Source organism: Otolemur garnettii, unplaced genomic scaffold (genome assembly GCF_000181295.1).
Source record: "Otolemur garnettii isolate 467f Iridium unplaced genomic scaffold, OtoGar3 scaffold00007, whole genome shotgun sequence".
Classification (NCBI taxonomy): Eukaryota; Metazoa; Chordata; class Mammalia; order Primates; family Galagidae; genus Otolemur; species Otolemur garnettii.
In genome coordinates, this window is record NW_003852402.1 from 810,005 (window position 1) to 833,481 (window position 23,477).

The window sequence follows — 23,477 nt, forward strand, 5'->3', positions numbered from 1 at the left end:
ATGCCACAGCCTCACCCATTTCAATACCTAGCTCATGGGTGCCTCCCCATGCCATCTGCACCACCTAGGGCACCCTCCCACCTGGCAAACTCCTACTTTCCTCAGAACCTATACCAGCCTCCTGAGGGTGTGCGGCCTCCCATTATGCATACATGAGCAGCCTAAAAAGAGTACACATGTGGCTTCTGAGAGCAGAGGCAGCAGGTCCTCTTGGGGTCAAGCCAGGTATGGCTCTAGATGGTGGGGTGATGTATCCCCTCAGGACCTGACTCCCTGCCACCCCTTCTGGAGACTCCTCTTCCTGAGTACAGAGAAGAGTCACAAGCCTCATCCAGGACCCCTCTGCCACCACAGGGTTAGAGCCATGTTGGGAGAGGCTGTGCCCCCCACACTCTCCAGTGGGCAAAGCTGTCCCCTACCAGAAGCCTGAAATGGTCCACCAGAGGCCCCAACCTCTTCCTCTCTCACCCCAGCAAACACAAGACATCCACTATGTACAAAAAATTTAATTGAAATACCTGTATAAAAAATAGGATCTCCAGACATCTCACACTTTTAAACTGAAAAAAACCCCCATCCTCGATGCCTACACACACCGAGACCACATAAACACAGCTGCTAAAATAAATTAAAGGCTTGAGACTCTGCCCCCCACCCCCACCTTTCAGAGCCAACAAGCAGACTGTACAAAGTTAATAATTTAAAACCTGCCCCAGGGGCAGAGTGCCTCCAGGTAGCAGGGTCACCCACTCCCCTTAAATCAGCCACTGTACAAGTTTGTCTTTCGACAGACACAGGTAGGGCTAGGGACCTACACCAGGTGCAAGAGTCAGGACCCAGGATCCCCAGACCACAATTGTCCTTCCCCTCCCCACCACCCCAGGGGCCTGGAGAAGGCCGGCTGCTCAAGAGAAAATAACCTCAACAAATATAATAAATTAAACAATAAATAGCCACAGAGGGCCAGGGGCACCCTCCACGGGGTCACACCATAAATAACAGACGTTGGCACGCGCAGACACAGCTTGCGTGGGTGGGGGGAGGGGGGCGGGTGGCAAAGGCCCGCAGTTGCATTGCTTGTGCATGGGACACGTCTGGACAAACACTGTACCACTCCTAGACTTGAGGTGGGCTTCCGGTCAGACACATTCGCTGGACAGAGCAGCACAGAGAAAGGAATATCTCGGGCTCAAGTGTCCACCCAGGGCATGCACGACCTTACTTTAACTGGAGCCGTCTTTGGACAGACAGAGCTTGAGAAAACCGAGTCCTGTGGGACCAGCGTTCAAAAGGCACTCAAAGCAAAGGTCACCGGGGTCACAGATCACTGCTTCTCAGGAAGTGACAGCCCAGCAGGAGAATGCCAGTGTTCTGGGGCATCAGGGGCTGGCTCAGACAGATGGTCCCTTGGCTCCTGTGAGTGAGGGGCAGCCCTAGTGCCAGCATCCAGGTCCCCCCTCACAAGCTCTCACTGCTGGATGTGGTGCTGGCCCCATCATCAGGGTCCAGGGCACATAGCCGCAGGTCACAGCTCACTGGGGCATCCCCATCAGCTCCCAGCATCCAGGGGTGAGCAGCAATCTGGTCCAGCGAGGGCCGTTCTGAGGGCCGCAGGGACAGACACCACTGGATGAGCTGCTGACACTCTGGTGAGAGAGGCAGGATCAGCAAGGGGCCTGACTCCCTGACCCTTCCCCCATGTGCCCAACTCACTACATACCTAAAGAGACCCTCCTCCGGAAGAACAGGTGGCCACGGAGAATTTCCTCGTCCTGTTCAAAAGGGATGTCCCCACACACCATGTCGTAGAGCAGCACGCCCAGAGACCACACAGTGGCCGAACGCCCGTGGTAACGGTGGTAGCGGATCCACTCTGGAGGGCTGTACACTCGGGTGCCTGGGAAAACACCCATCCAGGGGTCAGACACGCATGAGGCAAGCACCAGACAGATGTAAGACCCCACAGAAGAGAGAGGCTGGGCATTTTCCCCGACAGTTAATTCCTGGGCCAGAGTTGGAAGAGAGAGAGCCAGGCCTTGAAATCCTGCTCGTCATCACTCTGGAAAAACCCCAGCTCTGCTTAGGGGGCGTGGCCAGGGCCGGGAAGGGGTGGGTTTGCCCCACCCCCCAGTTGGGGGGATGGTCACATGAGTAAAGGCTCCAATTTCACAACAGATGCACCCAGGGCGCAGCAGGTCCCTCTCCGCCCTGAGCCTACTTCAGGAACAGAAGGGAGGGGGAAAAAAGAGGGGGGAAGACAGGGAGCCTCGGCTTCCCCACGCTCTGCAATGCGGGGATTTCTGCTGCGGCGTCCCCACGCTCAGCACGCACGCAGGCAGGCCCGCCTCCACGCACAGGGCGGCCCCCACTAGCGCCGCTCTGACACCTGGCGCAGACCCAGCTGCGCCGCAAGGCTATGCCTGCGCGAAACACTTTAGGTACTTCCCCAGCCAAGGGTCTCCTACAAGCACCTCCACCGCCTCCGCCCCCCAGCTAGGGACCTCTGAACCACCAAGCCCCGTAAGCGAAGCCGAAGGGAAGTCTCGAGCGCGCCTCTCGCTCCCCATGATCAGCGTGCGATCCCTTGCTCAGCCCTCCCACTGCGGCGCGCGCGACCTAACAGTCCCCAGCCCCTCGGTGCGTCCAGCGGGCGTAACCGCCGCCGCCGTTCCAGCCGCCCGCCAGAACGTTCCCGAGCACCCGTGCTCACCGTCGAAGTCGGTGTAGACGGTGTCTTTGAGCAGCGCGCCGGAGCCGAAGTCGATGAGCTTGAGCTCGCCCGAGCGCAGGTCCACCAGCAGGTTCTCGTCCTTGATGTCGCGGTGCACTACCCCACAACCGTGGCAGTGGCGCACGGCGGCCAGCACCTGCGCGAAGAAGCGGCGCGCCAGCGGCTCGTCCAGGGCGCCGCGTTCGGTGATAAAGTCGAACAAGTCCTGCGCCGGCTCGGGACGCTCCAGCACCAACAGGAAGCCGTCGGGCCGCTCGAACCAGTCCAGCAGGCGGATGACGCCGCGCGCGCCGCCGGCCGCGCCCACTTTGCGCAGCAGCACCACCTCAAGGGGCACTGCCACGCCGCCCTGGGGGACACAGCGGTCAGTGCACCCAGCCGCCCGCCGCCCGCTGGCGCCCCGCCGCCCCACTGACCCGCAGGCGCCCCAACTTACAAGGCTGCCCCACTCGGTCACCCGCTCCTTCACCACGTGCTTCACGGCCACCTAGGGTGGGGGGGAAGGAGGAATGGAGGGTCAGCCGGCCAGGCTGAGGGAGGCGCGTGGCAAACAAGAAACCTGAGTCCGCCGTGAGGCCCGACTCACCGGGAGCCCGTCGGCGATGCGGCTGCCCGCGTAGACCGTGCCGAAGCCGCCGCTGCCTAGTACGGCGCCCACCTGGTAGGCCTTCTCAAAGCTTTCCCTGTCCGCTTTGGCTGTGGAGACCGCGCGCGGGATTGGTGAGGCCCGCGGACACCGCAGACCCGCGGACCCCGTCGCTGCCGCCGCCCGGCGGCCTCCCCCGCCCCGCCTACCTGGCTGCAGGAGCTTTGCCGGGAGGTGGTCCGCGCCGCCAGGCCCGCACAGGTGCGCCAGCGAGCCGAACTTGGACAGCAGCATCGCGCGCAGCGGCCTCCCCGGCCCGCGGGGCGCCGGACCTCCAAGACGAGGCGGCGGGCGCGGGAGGCGGCCGGGCACCGCCACACGCAGCAGCCGAGCGGCTCCCTGGCCCGGCCGCCTCGCCCCGAGCTTTTGGGCCACGGCGGCACGGATCCCTCCGCGGGGGCGGGGCGAAGCCGGGGGCGGGCGGCACGCGAGCCGCCTGGGACTAGCTGGCCGCAGTGTAGCCGCGGATGCACACGGCGTCTCGTATCACACCTCGCCGCGCGCGCCAGCTCTCACTCTGCGCACGCGCGGCTCCCGCGCTGGCGGGGGCCCGGGCACCTCTGGTAGCTTAGGGAGGGGCCGCGTGAGCCAATGGGAGCCGGGGTTTCCAAGGGACCCAATGGCAGTGTGCTGGAGAGGCGTGGCTTTTCGGGCTCCGCCCCCGGCCGCTGCGAAGAAAGGTCAACCGCCCCGCCAGCTCTACCGCACCGACTGCGAGGTGCTGTCCGGTCAATGGTCAGTGGTCCTGAACCGACCCGGGACCCTGAGAGGACACGCGCATGTGCTTCCGCGGTCTGCGCACCCCCAGTGCACGTGGCCAGGCACAGGGAGGCAGTGGGCCTCCCAGCCTAGGGGCGCCCCCTCTTCCTCCCTCCGCGGGCTCATACTGCACCTCCGCACTCCGGGATCCTCCGAGCGCCTCTCTTACTCTGCTGGAGCCTCTGCCCCCAGCCTTATGGCACGGTCCTGGCTTCCCTCCAGGCCCAGCTACTGCCACCTCCACCAAAGAGCTCACCTTGACTGTTGTAATGGCTAGAGTTAGGGCCTGAGCAGCCCAGGTCCGCGTTTCCCTGATCCGGCTGGACTCCGTCGTGCTCCTTCTCTGCCTTCTGTGCAGAACCCAGACTCAGATCCAATCCCACAGGCTGCTGATACGGGCCCAAGGTCACCAGCCTGAGAGCGGCTCGGGACTCCAGGATGAGTGGCTGTCTGCTAGCACGGGGGGCTGGTCCCAAGAGTGGGTTGAGAATTTGGGGACCAAGGGGCTAGGGTGCTCCCAGTGGCCCCCAAGGGCCGGGCCACAGTCAATATTGAGGCTGACGTCCCTGGGCTGATTGTGGGACCCGTAAACACCTGTATATGCTTGTCTCAGGGTCTTCCCTCAGCACCTCAACCTCCCTTAAGCCTCTCATCCCTGCACTACTACCACCTATGTCTCTTTGTTGGTATCAATGACCACCACCCCACTCTCACATGTAGAGCACTTCCAAGGCCACTGCCGCACATGCAGGGCCCTGACCTCTCAGGCTCCCACCCCATCCCCCTGCTGCCCAGCCCAGGCTTTTGCTCATGATGTGTCTTTTGCTGTCTTGACACCTCTGCTACCCTTTGAGCATTTTCATCTCTCCAGAAGATCAGAGCCAACCCTGATGCTCTCTCCCTGCCTCTCTCGGTTCCCTTCTAGGCCTTGTGAAGGCAGGGCTGGGGCTGGCCCCCCTAGCGTCAGTTCCACGTAGACCCTGAGCCCACCCCTTCTACAGAGTTTGTGCAGCCCCTGAGGGGAGAGCGGCTGTAGCCCACTGTGGCTCCCTGCAAAGGACCCTCTGAGGGTCCGACAGAGCCTGTCTCTCCTATGGTGGGGGCAGTCACACTGTCCTGGGAGTGTTGGGCAGCATTCTGGTGACCACATTAAAGTATCATTCTAAGGGTGGGCTCATGTCAGCTGGGAGGGGCTGGGGTCCCCTTAGTGGTCTTCTTAGCCAGGTGCCCAGGCCAGGATGAGCTAATATTCCTCCCCCACAGCCTTGGGAGACAAGGAGTGGGGGAAGGGTACCCTGGAGGGTTAGGGTTAGCTTTCCCTTGCTCCCCAACTCTCAGCTCTCCCCAAATGAAGAACAACATGGACTCAGTCCTCCAGAAAGGGGCATCCATACTTGGGACCACACAGCCAGCTATCTGTGGCCTCTCCTTCCTTTCACCCTGAAGGTGGACCCTGCCACAAAGAACCTCTATGAGAGCCTCCAGAGGGCTCCAGGGGTGAGGAGGGTCCAGCAGCCTGGTCCTGGTGTAGACCCAGCAGGAGGCAGGTGGGGATTTCTCTGCTGTGGGTGTTGTCCAGCTTACCTTCTGTGTGTCTCTGTGTTGAGGACTTGGCACTAAGGTGAGCTTCACTTTCCCAGGGAAGCTGACCACTGGACCCTGAGGCCTCTGTTAAGCCACCATACCTGTTCTGTTGGAAGCCTAGAGTGCCATGCAGATGGGCATGCCCTCACTGGTGGTCCTGGCAGTGGAGCCCCTGCCCTCTTTGCACACATGGGTCAGAATGAATCTTGGAGGCCCAGAGGTCTCTTGCCCTCTGCCCTGGGCATGGGCCCTTGGGTGACTGACTCAGGCCCCCATTTTCCTGTTGGTCAGATCAGCACCCCCCAGCCAAATCCCCAGCAGTGGACAGACACCCTGCCTGTCCACTTTGGGATCCTCCAAGGCCCATCTGGGGGGTCCCATGGTCCCCTGGCTTCTCACCCAGCAGAGCAGCTTTTCCAGCTCCCAGCCAGAGAGGTGAGCCAAGAGGAAGGCTCAGGGAGAGTCAAATTCTAAGTCCCCGCCTGCTTCCCACTAACTGCAGAGAGCCTGACATCCCTCATATGTGTACAGACACAGACATTCCACAGAGCTGGGCATCACTGAAGGGAAATGTGAGGTGGGGCCATGCTCCAGGGTGCCTTCCCACTCCCTCCACCTGTGTCTGTCCTGCCCTGGTCCATTTGGACCATCCTTGGCGCTCTTCCCTCCTTCCCTGGGGTCTTGTCCACTCCCAGTCCTCAAGTCAACAACCAGAACTGCCTCCATCAGCCATACCAGCTATACCCTGGGCATCCTTCAGGTTTTCTTGGCCATGTCATGACCGTCTGTGATGCCCCTTCAGCACAGATGATGTCTGGGAGAGCCCCTCACCTGTCCCCTGAGCCATCACCAAACCTGTGGTTTTGTTCCACCTTCCAAACTTCCTTTCCACCAGCCCACTGCCCTTTTCTCTCTGTTCCCACCCTCACCTAGGCCTCAGTCTATGACCCTGTGGCCACTCCATTCTTTCCTGCCCCCCTTAATCAGTGTGCCAGTGTCCTGCAATGAACCTTCTGTGACTCCCCTGAGCCATCAACACAGCCATGGCCTAAGCCTCCAAGCCCTGGGCTCCCACTGCAGAAACACCCAGCCACACCTGTGCTTAACACCTCCCAGCCCTCAGCCCAGCTTGCATTCAGGGTCACTGACTCGGCACCCCAACTCAGCACTCCAGCCCCACTGGAGCCTGAGCCCCACCAGCCAAGTCCAGTTCAGCACGGGCACTGCTGCATACCATCTGTGGCCCATGCAGGGTGCCCTTTCCCCTCTCGCCTCTGCTCTCCTTTGTCAGAGCTTCTTGCCCTCTGGGAGAGGAGGGCAAAGCCCATGCCAGGATTTTGCAATGCTTCACCAAAGGTATCCAAGGCTTTGGCCTGGGGTGGGGTGGAATGGGCTGGGGCCCCAAATCAGTGGGAACCAGGAGTATTGGCCCCGTGAACTCTGGCCCAGTCCTTGTGGGCTGCCTCTTCCAGGCCCCTTCCTGCCCAGAGGACCCCTGCTGTCTGGATTCTTCAGCTGAGGCCTGCCCTGCATCTGAGAGGCACCCTCACCTCGTCCACCCTAGGGCCTGGGCCTCCACATGGCTGCTTCCTGCATTAGCTGCTTGGGCTCTGGCAGAAAAACACCCTGAAAAAACAAGGTGCTGAAAGGGGTGCCCCAGCCTACACCAGGTCCCCAAGAAGCTGATCATAAAACTCAACTGAAGGGAGCAGTGTCTGCGGCTCAGTGGGTAGGATGCTGGCCCCAAATACTGAGGGTGGTGGGTTCGAACCCAGGCCCAGCTGAATTGCAACAACAACAAAAAAATAGTGGGGTGTTGTGGTGAGCACCTATAGTCCCAGTTACTTGGGAGGCTAAGGCAAGAGAATCACCTTAGCCCAGAAGTTGGAGGTTGCTGTGAGCAGTGTGACGCCACAGCACTCTACTGAGGGCAATAAACTACAAAAAAAAACCCTCAACTGAAGGGGATCTATATCCGCTGGGGGCCTTAGGAATGGGATGACTGTGAGGGAGGGACATCAGTTCACCTGGTACCCCCCAAAGCAGGGGCTGCACAGTGGATGTGGCACAGGTCTGATGGGGTCCAGTGTCCCTCCACACCCAAGGCCAGCTACCCACAGCATCTGGACTGGCCGACCTTGCTGTCCATTCGACTGGACCCTCGCAGCTCTTGGCTTCTGGCCTTGCATGCCTTCCTGGGGGTCTCTTGGGGCCATCCAATGACCCCAGCCTAGATCCCCTCAGCCTAGGCTCCACCCACCACTGGCCCATTTATGGAGTGAGGACCCTGGTTGCCCTGCAGGACTATAAGGAGAGTCCCTTCCAGATGCCTGTAGTACACAGTAGGTACCTAATAGATGTGGCTATTGTTTCATATACTGGCCCCAGAAAGAGGCTATCTGGGACAATTTGGTCTGGGCAGGACCCTACAGCAGCCATCATCTCCCTGTGGAGACCCTTTGGGTCAAGAAGTCCCAATAGTCTCGGGGTGGGGGACTCATGTTGTCCCCTCCTCCTGCTTGCTCCAGCTCTCCACACAGGCTGAGGACAGGGACACCCTGTGCAGACTCATGGTGGCCCCCATGAATGGGCCTCACAGCCCAGGCTAGGGGTGTCCAGAGAGGCCAGGGGGGCTGGGAGGCCTCTGTGGTACCCAAGCTGGACAAGCTGCTGGGTCTCTGTGTGGGTGTCCTGGAACCAGAAGCTGGGCCTGGCCATCCCCAGGCCACTTGCCTCCACTTTGCATACAGTCCCTATGGGCTACCAGCAGGAGCTTCCAGGAGGGGAAGACTCCCAGGTTGAGAGGGTAGCAGGGTCACAGCAGAGGTGAGGAAAGGCAGGTGCCCAGAGCCAGGCTGGGACCACAGGGCCATGGGTCCCAGGCCAAGGCTATGCAGCTGGGAGCTCACTAGGTGGTCTCCCAAATGGGTAGGGGCCTATGGCCTAGGTCCCATGGGGCTTGAGGCCCCTTGGAGCCCAGGGCCTGCTACAGTAGTGATGCCATCTTGAGAGAATTTCTGAAGCTGCCATAGATGGCCCAAGGAGTGGCTCTAGTGTGGCTCAAACCGTGCTCTGGTCATGGAGGAATCACACCTGCAGATGGGCACCCAGGGTCTCTGGGTCCCAACCCCCAAGGCCTGGTCATAGCAAACATCCCCTAGAGCATGAGCTGTGGCTACCTTGGAGATGCACATGTGCCCCCTCCCCCACCCTTCTATCACACTGTGTCAGAGAGAGTGGTGGCCTTCATAGACTTGAGAACTCCAGAGGAAGGGACGAGCCATGGATGGCAGCTGGCCTGACCAAGGCACTCCACAGGAGTTCTGCTGCCAGGCCATGAACTCTGCCCATGAATGGCCCAGGCTTGGATGGAGCAGGATAAAACAGAGGACAGCTTCAGGTCAGGCTCAATTTGGCCCTGGTGGCACCTGCACAGGGTGGAGCTGGCAAACCTGGGCACCCCAGTCCCTGTGGCTCTCTGCCTTAGCAGCTCAAAGGCAGATGTGGGAGCGGGAGAGGCCCCCACACCTGGGCTTGATGGGGCAGTTAGTGGTTCCAAGAAAGGACTGATGTGGCCCACAGTTCTGAGCAGGGACAAAGGTGGTGCATGGCACCAGCGGAGGCCGCTCTGTGTCAGTGCCTGTAGCTCCCTCTGCCCCTGCCCCTTTAGCCCACCCTTCCCTGCCCCTTCAGGCCTGCTGGGGCAGAGGCTGGATCTTGGCCACAGTCTGGACAGAGCTGGGCCAGGGTAGGGGGCCACAAAGTGATGCTACTTTCTGAGCTGGGCTGTTTTACAGCTATGACCTAGTTCCTGAGTGAGTCCCCAGGGCCAGCCTAGGCACTGGGAGGCCCCAGAAGATCCAGCATGGGCAGAGTGTCAGGACTCTGGGACCCCACCCCAGGAAGGGCACCCATGTTAATATCAACACCCAGGGCCCACTGTCCTGGTCTACAGGGGGTCTGCAGCCCTACCCAGGCCCTCTGGTTTCATCATGTCATCCTGCTGTGGGGTCAGGGCAGCCTGGAGGGGCTTAAGTGGCTCCTGGGCTGTTGCAGTTGCAGGCCAGACACAGGGTCTAGGCTCAAACTCAGGCCTGGGAGAGCCCAGAAGGGCCTGCTGAGGCTTAGGACAGAGGCCCTGCCTGTCCACAACCCTGTTCTGAGCTCCTCTACCCCAAACTTGGGGGCATGAGTAGCCAGGCAGAGCATCTAACTCAGAAAAAGTAGCTTGACTCTTTTCCAATCTCAGAGCTACTTCCCTATTCCTGGGAAATGACAGTAGTGGGCAGGGGAGGGGCTAGCCACCCTGGAGCTAAGTGGGCCTTTGGCTAGGGTGGCCTCAACACTAGCCCAGGTCATCCCTGGATGCCCTACCTGCTCTTGCAGCCCTTCAAACTGCCTGTGCTGCCAGGAGCTCCCTGGAAGAGGTGGTGGTGCCATGGGTACTCCAGGGTCTAAGAACTGGGAGGGGTCCAGTCTGGCCTGGAGGCCATCCTGACCTGTTTCAGTGGCTGGTCAGTCTGGGTCATGGCCCAGGGAATGAGGCATTGTGTGCACCTGTTTCCAGGGTGTGCACAGGCCGCCACCCCTCACTGCATGTGCAGCTCTGGCCTGGCACCTCCTGCCCTTTCATCCTAAGCTCTGATCCAACAGGGAATATCCAGGCCCAGCCCAACCATGGCAGGGGAACTCCTGGCTTATAGCCTCCCCACCGTCAGTAGGAAGGAACCTCAGGGTCTTGCCAACTTAGCCATTGTCCAGGCAGGGAACCTGAGGCCTAGGGACTCAGGGACACCCTGTCTGCTCTATCATCACACCTACAGCGGGGCAAATGAGTCATATCAGGGTGAGGCAGGGCCTCATAGACCCCCGTGTGAACCCTTTCCCCGATGTGAGCACCTGAGCAAGCTCCACCCAGGAACCAGGGCATATCCTCTTGTCCTCATGAGCTCTGTGAGGAGGAAGCCAAGCTGGGTGTGCAGGTGGTCGTGGCCAGCCCAGGGCCCAGTCCTAGTGGGGCACATTCCCAGGCTCAACCACCAGCCCTGAGTCATCACAGAGAAATGGAAAGAATTCTGTACTTTTACTCTCTGGCTGGGCTTCTCCACCCCCAAGAAATTCCCCGTCCAGAGCCTCACCCCTTTCTCAGCCCTGAACTCCCTCTGGTTCCCTATTGTCTTGCTCTGACCTCAGGCAGATGTGGGGGTACACCCAGGGCTCACTCTTCAGGGCTGTGGGTGTCAGGCCCTAGCCTGAGCATAGGAGAACCCGTTCACCCTACCTTCTCTTTGGAGGCAGTCTCATCACTGGAGAGACCCACGTGGGCTGCAGGATGAGTGTGTCAGGAAGGCATTGACTCTCTGGGTTCAGATGCTCCTCACCTCTCTCTGGGGCAGCTTTTCCTGTTTTACCAACTTAGCTTTGAGGTCAATGGCACCTTGCTGAGGCCTATGGCCCCAGAGGTGTCCCAAGGAGCTCCTCTTCCATAAGTGAAGCAAGGCTGGTGGCCACACCCAGCACTGCTGGTAGGTATAGGGGGTCTGGCTGGGGAGACAGGGTGGCCTACAGGTACTTCCATTCCCAACCAGGTTAGGCCACACCTTCCTTACTGACCCCAGTCCTGCCCCTCTAAACACTCCCTGTTCCTGAGTAACTGTTGATGCCCCTGCACTAAAGCTGTCCCTTCGAGAAAGGTCAGGGGTCTGGCCAAGCCTGAAATCCAGCCTGTCTGCAATGGTGGTGGAGCTCAAGAATCTGTGCTGGGCTGGGGAGAGCTGAGAGGCACCCAGAAAGGCTGTGTGCTGAGCCCTCTAGCCAGCACCAAGGTCAGGGTCAGCCACATGGACCCCTGGAGGGAGGAAGACAAGGGAGAACCACTGGAACGATAAAGGTCAGGTGAGCCAGGGGCACGAGCCCCACTGCTCCTTGACACCCAAGCTGCCTGCTGCTACAGACACCTGTCCCATCTGCATGGGGGTGAGGGGCACTGGAGTGCAGCCACACACCCATCAGGTGACGGTAGGGTAAGTACCCTGACTTGGAATGGATTTTAGCTTTCTATCCTAGCTGTTCCTGCTGGGAGAAACCTCTCCACTTGAGCAAGTGGTTTCAGGGCCCAGGCCCCACTGTGAAGCACCCAGTCCTTTACCCACAGCCCTGGGTGATGTGTATGGAGCAGGTGACTCCATGCTGGCCTTCTGCCCAGGAGGGCAGGAGGGAGGGCCATTGGGCTCCCCCACATGTGCCACCTCTCCATCTCTGCTTTCGGGTGTCATAGTCTCTGCCACACCCTCGTCTGGGCGTTCCTAGAGTGGCTGTGCTGAAGGCAGTAGGAGGGCAGCTGCTGACTCGGGGTTTCTGGGACACGCAGCACTGTTTTGGGGTTTCGACCCAGCCCTGTGATCCCTCCCAGATGCTCTGGAACCCTGGGGCTAAGGCCTCTCCTCAGGCAGCAAGAGAACCAAGCTCACATAGGCCACCCAGCCTGTGCCCTGGCCCTGACCTGTCCTGCCCTCCAGGCCCTGCCGCAGTCCCAGGCCCTGCCATGGCTCAATGCCCCCGGGGACCCTTTGCACCCCTCCACCTGATGACTGCTGCAGCCCGTGGAGCTCATTTCTGAACATGTCACTGCACTGTCAAACTCTTCGGTCATCCCCCTACTGCCTGTAGGGGGAGAAGCAGAGCCTTTGGCCTCAGTTCATAGCTGCAAAATGGGGCTTATGTGGGCACCCCACCCTTGCAGGATGCTACAGGAGACGGCAGGTCCAAAAGCCTCATGCCTGCCTCCCGCTGCTTCTGCCCCTTCACCAGAGGCTACGTCTCTTTTGGTGACCAGGGTGGTATGGCCACGCAGTAGAGGACCCCAGCCTAGGGCCCCTACCTGTCCCCAGATCTCCTGTGCCACCTCAAGGATGGGTTAGTGTGTGCTGGGTTGGACTGGCCTTGGTGGAGCTGTAGGATCCTGTGCAGGCCAAGCTGGGGGGCAGATGCAGGGACTCACCTCCCGTGAGGTCCTCCCTTGATCCCCACAGGTGGGAAAACTGAGGCTCAAGGAGGCAGAGGGGGCCCCTTGTGGCTGTAGGAGAGCAGGATGAGTGGCCTTGGGAGGCTGTGCAGAGGTGGGGCCCCTGTGGGTGTCTGGTGGAGAGATTTGGTATTGCGGAGAGGGAGGCAGGCTGCAGGCCAAGAACAGGCACCAGCATCCCAGAGTGCCAGGAGGTGGCTAAGTCTTGGAGGTAGAGCCTAGGAGTGGGCTGGGCTGGATACTGGAATCCCACCTGGCCGGACTCTGGCTCTCAGCAGAGGTGAGTCAGTGGCTTTCCTGGGCAGGGGCTGCTTTTAGGCTGCTTGGCCATGGCAGTCCCTGGCGTATGAGAGTGAGGCACCCCATCTGACCTCCCTTTATTGGGAGCTCAGGGGCTGGGGGTGGGTGTGGTGGTGGATCTCTGAGCCTCTGACCTGTGGGGGTGGGCATGGCTCTGGCTGAACCTGGCCTGCCTGTCACAGGCCCCTCCCCTGTGGCCCAGCCTTAAAGGCGTGGCTGGGCAGGCCCTGCTGTGCCACCCCCCAGCTGGGCAAACAGGCCTCAGGTAGGTGGGCTGCCTGCCCAGTCATGGTGCCCGTGACGCAGGCAGTGGCCTCTGTTCCAAATGCCTCTTGGCTGGGCCCTGTCCCCACACACAACGTGAGCAAGTATGCACAACTGCACACACGCACACGGGTTGCACCTGGTCTGACTGGTTCTATCCACTGTCCCTTGTCCTATACAGGGGCCCACGCAGCCAGGCCTACCAGGCGCTGCCCTCACCACCTCCAAGCCCCCCAGCCTTTGTTCTGGTGACCTGCGGTCTCAGTTTCATCACTCCCAGCTGGGTGTTCCTGTCCAACCTGGGCATTTGTGAAGCTGCCATGTGGAGGTGCCTCGAAGTGGGGTGGGGTAGGTGTGGGAAAGGGCAGACCCTAGTTGGTGTAAGACCACAGAGATCCCAAATGTGGCTGAGTGGGCAGGTGAGGCCATGGAGGTGACACTACCCACCTCTGCCTGCCGTGTGCGGGCAGCAGCACAGCTGCCCCTGAGCTGCTGCTACTGAATCTGCACCCTTTGGCCCATAGAGCCTGGGAAGAGGTGGCCTACAGACCCCTCACAGCACCATGAAGCTAGCGGTGGGGCAGCGACCCCAGAACTCCTGAAGCTCCAGGTGGGTGTTGAATCAGTTCCTAGGGTCCTCAGCTAGCTGGTGGGAGAACCCTTTCATCAGCCTGACCTCTCCCACAGCCCAGCCCAGACCAGACCCCAGAGTCCCACACTCTCCTGTGGTTGAAGGCACCCCTCCTGCCTATCTTGGAGCCTGGGGGCTACCGGGCTAGGGGAACATGTGTGCAGTGCAGTGGTGACAACCATGTGCACATGTGGGGTCTGTGTCTGTCAGGATGTGGATGCAAGGGTGCCTAAGAGCCTGCTGAGCATGTCATGGCCTGGGGACCCTGAGCCACACTTGATCCACATAGACTATGTGGCCCTGGGTGCCTTGGCCAGGTACCATGTCTTGCTGGATTGGCAGACCTGAGAGCCCCATTCCATAGTGCAGAGTCCACCAGCCTGAAGTCAGCCAAGGTGGCACCTAGGGCCGGTGTCTACCTTCAACTCCCCTGGACTCTCCTGGGGGCTTCCACACCCACCCACTGCCCCAGCCCCTCCAGAGGGGACCCGGCCCCCTGAAGCTGAGGGGTCTGCTCTTGAGGGCAGAGACCAACCTGAACTTGCCTGGTCCGGCACACAGACCTAGGGCAGCGAGCGAGAAGTCCAGATCTGGCCTGGTGCGGCAGCTCACGCCTGTAATCCCAGCACTTTGGGAGGCTGAGGCAGGTGGATTGCTTGAGCTCACAAGTTTGAGACCAGCCTGAGCAAAAGTGAGACCCTATGTCTACTAAAAATAGAAAAATTGAGGCAAGGCTTGGCGCCCATAGTTCTGTGAGTAGGGCGCCAGACACATACACTGAAGCTGGCAGGTTCAAGCCTGGCCCAGGCCTGCTAAACAACAATGACAACTGCAACCAAAAAATAGCTGGGCATTGTGGCAGGCACCTATAGTCCCAGCTACTAAGGAGGCTGAGGCAAGAGAATCGCTTAAGCCCAAGAGTTTTAGGTTGCTGTGAGCTATGACGCCATAGTCCTCTACCGAAGGCAACAACATGAGACTGTCTTAAAAAAAAAGAATAAAGAAGAAAAACTAAGGCAAGAGGATTGCTTGAGCCCAAAAGTTGGAGGTTGTCATGAGCTGTGATGCGACAGCACTCTACCCAGGGTAACAGCTTATGACTCTGTCTCAAAAAAAGGAGTCCAGATCTAGCCACCCTAAGAACCTGGGGCCCACAGTTCAAGGGGTGTCAGGACATGGGTGGGGCAGGCTAGGGTGTGGGCAGGGCAGAACAATTTGTCATACAGGTTAAGTGGGCAAAGGTAGGCCTGTGGGGTCAGAAGGTGTGTTGGGCAAGTGGGGTCGGAGTGAGGGGGTTGCAGGGTAGAGTTGAGGGGGACAGTGTAACAGGACCAGAGCAATGTGGACATAGTGGGCAGGTGGGAGTGTCATAAGGTGGGGGTGGTGTGGACAGGCCCGTGGGGCAGCTGGGGACACAATGGGCCCTTGTCCTGCCAGGGCTGCTCCCAGGTGCCCTAAGCAAATACACGCCCTGTTCCCAGCGGCACACCGTGTCCCAGGACGCTGCATGGCTCCGGGCCAGCGGGAGGACAGCTGCAGGGCCAGGGCACACGCCGCCAACAGCCCTGGCACCTACTGGCCTCCACTGGCCTCCATGTGGTGCCATCCCAGTGGCGGCCCAGGTGTGGAACTGGCTCTGGCCACCCCCATTGCCACTCAGCCAGGTCCAGGCCTTCAAGGAGCCCTTGGGGGAGGGATTCCTGGCTGGACCTTCCACCTGCCCAGCCAGATCCCAGGACTCTGTTGGCCTGTAGGGCTCACAGCCTAGATCCGGCGCCTGGAGTGTGCTCTCCCCTGGCCTATCCTTCTGCCTCTGCCCTGGGGACGGGCCCAGCCCAGCTCCGTGAGCCCACCTGGCCTGGCACAGAGGTCAGGGCCCTTCTTGGGTGCAGACACTCTCTGGGAAGTGAATGAGAGCAGCAAGGGGTGCCAGGGCCCACAAGAGGGAAGCACCTGCCTTACCAACCTGCACTGAGAGCAGGCCTGGGGAGCAGAGACAGAAATGGGCTTCTCCCTCGGGCCTGGGCAGGGGTGGTGAGGAGAGGAGTCCAGGGCTGGGCTTCCATATGGAGCTGGTGGGACCAGATCTGCTGGTGGGCATCTGCTGTGGGATGTGGTGCTGCCAGCTGCTCACTTCTTTGCATTTCTTACCAGGTTCCAGACGCCTAGGCACTGCCCTGCAGGCTGCATGGGGCAGGGCACTGGCACAGGCACTCCTTCAAGACTGCGGCTCTGTCACTCTGCCAGTGTCCCCACGTGATACTTAGCCCCAGAGGCCAGCCAAACCTGGAACAGGGGCCCACCCTGCCAGCCTGGCTGTCCTGCATCTCTGCTCTGGCTGGCCCTGGCTGGGCAGGGAGCAGGCTCAGCCCCACCTCTGGAGCCTGCCCTGCATGGAGACAGCCCTGGCAGGCTTGGCTCCATGGACTGGTGGGGACTGCAGAGGAACTTTAGCAGGGGCTTCGGCCTGGCCTATGGGGCAGAGTGGGCACGGGGCTGAGGGGCCCTTCCTCTTGACTCGTTATCCTGGAAGCTGTCAAGGAGGGGCAGGCTTGGGCTCGTCCCCACCCCACTGGAGTTCCAGGAAGCCACAGGGAAGGCAGCACCAGCACTCCCAAGAGTAGGGCTAGGTAGTGGCACCTAGGCTGCAGCCCCTAGCCCTGCCAATGTCTAGAGCTGAGCTCCCCCTGTTGAGGGGCATCCCTCAGCTGCCTGCCCACTGCAGGAGAGAGTCTGCATGACCAATAAGCCTGGACCCCACAGGACAGGTAACAGTGCTGGAATCCACCTGGGAGGCCGGCAGGGGGGTGGGGTGTGGGGCGTTTGCATAACAAATAGGGTTCCAGGAGTGCGTAGCTCTATGCAGGCCTGTGTGTGCTTGTGGGTATGCAGGACTGAGCTGCCCATGGTCTCACAGCCAGCCCCAAATCCCAAACTCACACACATCCCAAATCTGGTCATTCTCACCAAGGGTCCCTGCCTGCCATGCCTTAGTGGGCCTGAGCTCCACATGAAGGAAGCCTGCTGGTCACAGAGGAGCCCAGAGAAGCTGTGGTTCGGGTCTCAGATTATCTTCTCATTTGTGAAATGGAATACTTGCCTGGCCAGCTGCAGATCTGTTGGGAGGCCTTGTCCTGGTCCAGTTTGGGAGGTGGGAGGCTGCCCCCAGGCCCAGTCATGGGCTCTGCAGCTCAGAGGGCCAGGACCTCAGCCCTACCCAGGGCCTGCAGGGCTAGGGTAGGTGAAGGTGGATTCTGAGTGGATGCCCAGGGCTTCCCTCCTCTGGGAGGCCAGAAAGCATGTGGACAAGGCTGGGGGTTGCAGGACTGGTGGACCCCTAGGTGAAAGTGGGGACCTCTGCTTGCTTAGGGGGACTGGTGGGTGCCAGGGGCAGGCCAGGGTGAGCCGAGGGCTCATAGGTCAGGCTGGAAGGTGTGTGACGCTGGGCTGGACCGAGCAGACAGTGAAAAAGAAAAAGAAAGTGTGATCACTGACCTGGCGCTGTAGTGACAGGAACTCTCTAAAATAGTAGAAGCAGCCAGTGAACTGTGGTGACAGAGTTTATTTAACCTGGTATCTCCACAACGCTGTCACTTGAAGGTGCAGTCGACACAGATAGGCATCACTGAGGCAGTTTATGTCTTTCTCTCATGAAGGCTCCCACATCGCAGCCCAGAGTGGTTCAGACAGGATAGGAAGGTGCAGCTTGGACCCTGCCAGGGTTCCCGGAGCTGGTTGGAAAACTGAGTCCCACACACACCTTTGAGTGTATGGCCTCCCTGGGGAACCTCTGAGGGTAGGGGAGATATGCACAAGGAAACGTCCCTTTAAAAAAATACACTTATTTTGACATTTAAATTATTAAATGGATAAGATGTTCAGAAAAGAGCATAAAATGCTTTATGCAGTTGAGCAGAAGTGAAGACACCATGGCGGCCTGCCCCAGTGCCACTCTGCCCGGAACCTGACACAGAGGGACTGTGTCAGTCCACATCATCGGGAAGACCCTCCCAAGGCAGGGAGCCTCACGGGCACCGTCGTAGTTGGCAGTGTACCCTCCCTGCCTCCCCTTCCAGGCCCGGCTACTGGATTTGCAGTGTTCAGTGCACAAGAGCGATTCTGGGGCCTTCACCATACAGGGAAATGTGGCATCATAGGTGCTAAAGTATGTGTCCCTCTCTCAACGTGTCATGGTGTTTTCTGTCATTCGAAGTAAAGAATGATTAAATTCTGAACTCATTATGAGTTTTTTCATAATGAGCTCAGACTTTAATCCTTCTTTCCTTCCCTTTCTTGCTTTCAACAGAGTCACACTCTGTTGCCCAGCCTGGAGTGCAGTGGCCCAACCATAACTCATTTTAGCCTAGAGCTCTTGTACAATCCATCTTCCCATCTCTGCCTCTTCCAAGGTGAGTTTTAAGGCAAGTGTTGGAGCATTGAGTTTTTATGTGGAATCTCTAAAATCATCCCGTTCTTTCTTTTTCTATGCTCATACAGGCATGGGCAGTTTATTCTTACCAGGATTGTGGAAATGCTGCACTGTTTTTTTTAACGTGGATAATGGTAAAATATAAATAACATAAAAGCTGCCATTTAACCATTTTTAAACATATAATTCAGTGGCCTTAAGGACATTAGCGCTATTTCCAGAACTTTTTTCATGACCCTAAACAGAAACCTTGAACCCATTAATCACTAACCCTCTGCCATCACCTGGCATTCACCATTCTAGCTTCTGTCTCTAAGGGTCCCACGACTTTGGAGACCTCATGTAAGGTTGGCAATTTGTCCCTGGATCTGGCTTATCTTACTTAGCACAAAGTCTTCTAGGCTCATCCTTGATGTCCCATGTATCAGAATTTCTTTCCTTTGTGGGGTGACATTCCACTGTGCACACACATGGCTCTGCCAGCCATTCATCAGCTGAAAGGTGCTGCTGCTCCCTCCTTTGGCTGTTATAATGCTGCTGCCGTGAACATGGTGTACAAGCTCCTCTTCAGACCTGCCTCAGTTCTGGGTACATACCTAGAAGTGGGGTGCTGGGTTGTCTGGTGCTATGATTTGAGTATGTCCCTTGAAGTTTAGAAACTTGATAACTTGATTCCCAACGGAAGGTATGAGGAGGTGGGGTCCGGGGGAGGGGGCATCTGGGCACCACTCCCACTAATGAATCAGTGCTGTCATCTCAGGAGTACAGCCCCTTCTGGTGTGTCTCCCCTGTCAGTCTCAGTCTCTCTGTCTGTCTCTTTCTGTCTCCTACCCTTCCACCTGCCCCCATGAATGATGCAGCAGTGAGTCTCTTGCCTGCAGTCCTGCACTCACCTTCCTGGCTTGGAGAACCCTGAGCAATAAATTCCTATCAGTTTACACTTCCCGACTGAGACATGCGCTGGCTCTGAGCACACCGAGCACATGAGGAGCCACCAGCCTGTTGTCCACAGCAGCTACAGCATTTCACATTCCCACCAGTGGTGCAAGAGGGGGCCAGTTTCTCCAAGTTCTCACCGACACTTGCTGTTCTTCATTTTTTCATGACAGCCTTCCTTGCGGGAGTGAGGTGGAACCCACTGAGGTCCTGCCCGCTGCCCTCCCACATTCCCCACCCAGCTCAGACTCCATAGCCACACTGGACTCATCCCTTTGCCCTCCCAGCAGCCCCAACTCCATCCTTGCCTGCTCTGTGGTCTGCCGCCTGGTCTGCTCCCTGGGTATCCTGCCTCCTCAGTAGACCCCTGGCCAGCTCCCTGACCTCAGTGTCCCATTGTGGTGCCTGACATACAAGTGTATGGTTTTCCTCTTCTCTTCCCAAGTGCTGCTGACCCTGCTCTCTTATGCATACCACCCCTACCCATAGCTCCTGGCCACCTGCCCAGCCCACCTGCATCTCCCTCTCCCACTTATTCACCGTCTCCCCAGTGGGCTTATCCTCCTCTTCTCACCAACAGGTGTCGCTGGCTCAGGCATGGGGCTGTGGCAGCTGTTCTGCTCCTGAGGACATGTAATGCTCTGACAGGTGCCAGGGTTTCCAGGACTATCCCTGCTAGCCCCCACTGAGAGCCCAACCAGTGACTTGAGGTGACATGGCCAACATCACGTCCCTGGCCAGCAGCCCTCTTTCTCCAGTCTCAGCTGCTGCCAGCTCCACCTGCTGGGCCTGAGGTGGGCACCCCAGCGTCTTCCTCAGCATCCACCATTGTCCACTTGTGCTGCTGCAAAGATCACCTGAAGTTGGGCAGTTCATAAAGAAAAACGGCTCCTGGGCGGTGCCTGTAGCTCAGGGCATAGGGTATGGGCTCTATATACCAAGGGTGGCCTGTTTGAACCCAGCCCCAGCCAGCTAAAAAAAACAGCAGTGGCAACTGCAACAAAAAATAGCCGGGCATAGTGGTGGATGCCTGTAGTTGCAGCTACTTGACAAGAGAATCGCTTAAGCCCAAGAGTTGGAGGTTGTGAGCTGTGATGGCACAGCACTCTACCAAGAGTGACAGAATAAAACTCTGTCTCAAAAAAAGAAAGAAAGAAAGAAAAGAAAAAAGGCTCCTGTGGCTAACAGTTCTAATGCCTGGAAAAGTTCTAGCTCAGGGATTATACATCTGGGCAGGGCCTCAGGCTGCTTCCACTCTCAGTGGAAGGCAGAGGGAGCCCTGTGTGCAGCATGTGCAGAGATGGCAGGCAACGTGCACAAGGGAGGAGGTGCTAGGCTCCTTTCAACCATCAGCTCTCTGGGAACTAATGGAACAAGAGCTCATTCTCCAGGACGGACCAGGATGACAATGGACCAAGCCACTCTCCAGGGATGTGCCCCAAGACTTGCACCCTCCCTCCAGGCCCCATCTCCAACACTGGGGGTCATATTTCACCATGAGCTTTGAGAGGACAAACACACAGGGTGTAGCAGCTTCTCAGCCAAAATACCCACTGGCTCCACCTTCCACAAGTAACTACCCCAATATCAATGGCTTAAAACAATGTATGTTTAAATCTCACTTGGGTCTGGAGTGTGGTTTAGCTCTTTCCCTCTGCCTTAGGGCCTTCTGTAGGCTAAAACCAAGGGGGTGATCAGGGCTGTGGTCTCATCTGAAGGGTCATATGTACATCTTAAATGCTACGACCCAATTGTTACATAATAAAAGTCAAATTTTCATGGCATCTCTGGCCCCAGCTGTTGGACTTCCTGGGGAGTCTGGTGAACAGTGGAACCTTTTGTCAGTCTCTGAGCCCCCAGCCTGCAGCAGCTCAAGGGGCTGGGTGCTCTGTAAGAAGAACAGGCACACCCTAAAACAGGCTCCCCAGGCCCCTCCAGGCTTCTTTGCTGCTGTCACTGTGATTGCTGTAGCCTTGTGGGGGTCTGGGGGTGCATGACACCACAGCCTGAGACCAGGGGCCGAAGCTGCCACCCAGTGCATGTACAAGTCAAAGCCCCTAACATCTCTTTTGCTGGCTAAGGGGATTGAGCTAAAGCCAGGGCCAGGGGAAGCAGGCCCTGAGAGGCCTGGACAGTTCTGGCTTTGCCCAGGGCACTTAGAACTTGTCTCTAAGTGGCAGCTGAGAGCTGGCCTCCCCTGACCTGGTCATCTGGTGCCACAGCATCACCCCAGGTGAGGCAGTGCTGGGAGAAGTTGCTGCACAGCATTTGGAACTCAGATGTGATGGCCCCTGGAGAGGCATGAATCACCCACAGCAATTATGGGAGTGACTGAGCCTGAGCCTTCTGCTAGCAGGTTGCTAGCAGAAACCTAATGCTGGACACGAGAGGCCTCTCAGAGGCTGGGGCTGAAGGCCAGGGAGAGCCTGTCCATCATTCTCAGGCCCTGCACTGGGACCTTGGTGTGGAATCCTGAGTGACCAATAGGTGGGGGATTCCTGTAGAGCCCAGTAGTGGGGAATGTCCCTGCACAGCCAGGCCTGGCTTAGCCACAGCCTTGGAACCTCAAACCACCAGGAGCCTATTCTGGGCAGCCACAGGGCCCAGAGTGCCCAGCCTCCCTCTCCCACTGTATGCAATCACACGTGTGTGCACATACCCACATGTACACGCAAACCATCTGCTACGTGCACAGCCAGCTGAGGTGCTACTCCGCAGGGCTCCTTCTCCCTCATCCACCTTCTTCCTTCTGGGTGGTGTGACCTCTGATGTCACAGGGCCAGAGAGGTCACAGGCCTGAAATTGCCAAAGGCAGGGACCTTCCCAGCAGGGAAAACCCTCCCTCTCAACATGCCTGGTGGGTCCTCCCTAAAAGGCCTGGGCAGGGGAGTGGGGGGCCTCCAGGGCTCCAGTCCTGCCTTCAGCTGTGGTGGGAGCACCAAGGCTCTGGGCTGAGGGGCTTGCCACAGCCTGGCCCTTGTGGGACTGGGGCAACAGCTAGCCCCACCCCAGGGGGGGCTGTGAGGGGCCGTGTTCCCACCCTGGTGTGGGCGCTGCCAGATACAGCTTAAGGGGGGCTCATAGGGAACAGGGTGACCCCCAGATGCAGGGCCATCCTCCACAGGGCTGTCCTGAGGAGGAATCCTTCAGCACAAAGCCTCTGCCCACTCACCAGCCCCCTAGGCAGTTGCAGCTTTAGGGGCTCTGCTCTGGTTTGGGGGCTTAGGGAATAGGTATCTAAGGATGATTCTTTAGGGAAAGAATCAGCTGGACCTGTCTGGGGCCAGTGCTGGGTCTGGGCTCTCTGACGGGCACTTCATGCAAAGTATTTGAAGCTTTGAAGTTGTTCCATAAAGTGTCTGAGCTGTGGTCTGCCTGGCCCTCCTCTTCTGCAGCTACGTCAGCAAAAACCCCACAGGCAAGGGGTGCCTGCACCCCACCCACTCCTGATGGGGTGGAGCCTGTGCTCCTTCAGCCGGACCTGTCTGAGGCCAGTGCTGGGTCTGGGTGCTCTGACAGGCTCATCACCCACCCCTTGGGATTGTACACTAGGACATCCTATCTAAGGGGCACCCTGGGCCCCTCTAGGGCAGAGGAGTCTCCAGTGAGGTACTACCCCCACCCCTCAGGGCACAGCCTGGCCCTGCTGCCCCTGCCCTGAGCAGGCCTCACGTTGGTCAGCCACCCTGCCAGGGGCCCTGCTTTGGCCATGAACAGTGCAACTTTGTGTCCTGAGAAGAGGGAGGCGTGGCCTCGGCCACCCCAGGTGAGGCGGTGCTGGGAGAAGTTACTGCACAGCATTTGGGACCAGTTCTCACTTCTGCTGGTTGTGGGTAAGGTGGAGCTGGGCTTTTCCAGGTCTGAGGTCCGGTAAGCAGCCTGGGGGCGGTCAGGGCAACTCATTGCCTCACTCACTCATTCTCTTACTGAGTCACTCACTCCTTCATTCCCTTACCCACTCATTCACTACCTCACTCATTCAGTCATTCCCTCACTCACTCATTCGCTTCCTCATTCATTCCCTCACTGAGTCATTCTCATTCACTCCCTCACTATCTCACTCATTCACTCACTCACACATTCATTCATTCGCTTACATGTTCGTTCATTCATTCATTCAATCAATCATTCATTTATTCACTTGCTTGCTCATTCCTAGCTTTTTTTTTTTTT

The 23,477-nt window shown here is 58.5% G+C and overlaps 1 protein-coding gene and 1 long non-coding RNA gene across 3 annotated transcripts; one reads left to right on the top strand and one right to left on the bottom strand.

The window, feature by feature from the left end:
* Nucleotides 1-488: 488 nt before the first annotated feature.
* Nucleotides 489-4,238, bottom strand: PIM3 (Pim-3 proto-oncogene, serine/threonine kinase). 2 transcript variants are annotated; one of them, XM_012801278.2, is made up of 6 exons: nt 3,527-4,238; nt 3,318-3,427; nt 3,168-3,218; nt 2,711-3,080; nt 1,725-1,897; nt 489-1,650 (listed from the first exon to the last, which is right to left on the bottom strand). In XM_012801278.2, the coding sequence occupies exons 1-6, from the start codon at nt 3,609-3,611 to the stop codon at nt 1,459-1,461; spliced, it is 981 nt and encodes a 326-aa protein (XP_012656732.1). In that variant the 5' UTR covers nt 3,612-4,238; the 3' UTR covers nt 489-1,458. The 2 variants fall into 2 exon arrangements, with proteins under 2 accessions (XP_012656732.1, XP_023365193.1); XM_023509425.1 differs by having other exon boundaries at nt 489-1,646; nt 1,721-1,897; nt 3,527-3,876.
* A 12,533-nt stretch (nt 4,239-16,771) lies between these two features.
* Nucleotides 16,772-20,268, top strand: LOC111723022. Its single transcript, XR_002771652.1, has 3 exons — nt 16,772-18,104; nt 18,246-18,348; nt 19,885-20,268. It is a non-coding gene; the product is annotated as an uncharacterized LOC111723022 (long non-coding RNA).
* Nucleotides 20,269-23,477: the final 3,209 nt, after the last annotated feature.

What these genes read in the sequence shown, in the direction of transcription:
- PIM3 (XM_012801278.2), bottom strand. Translation starts at nt 3,611, where the DNA reads ATGCTGCTGTCCAAGTTCGGCTCGCTGGCGCACCTGTGCGGGCCTGGC. An exon ending in CGTCTACACCGACTTCGACG is followed by an intron (nt 1,898 to 2,710) that starts GTGAGCACGGGT and finishes GTGTTTTCCCAG; the next exon opens with GCACCCGAGTGTACAGCCCT. An exon ending in TCTTCCGGAGGAGGGTCTCT is followed by an intron (nt 1,651 to 1,724) that starts TTAGGTATGTAG and finishes CTGCCTCTCTCA; the next exon opens with CCAGAGTGTCAGCAGCTCAT.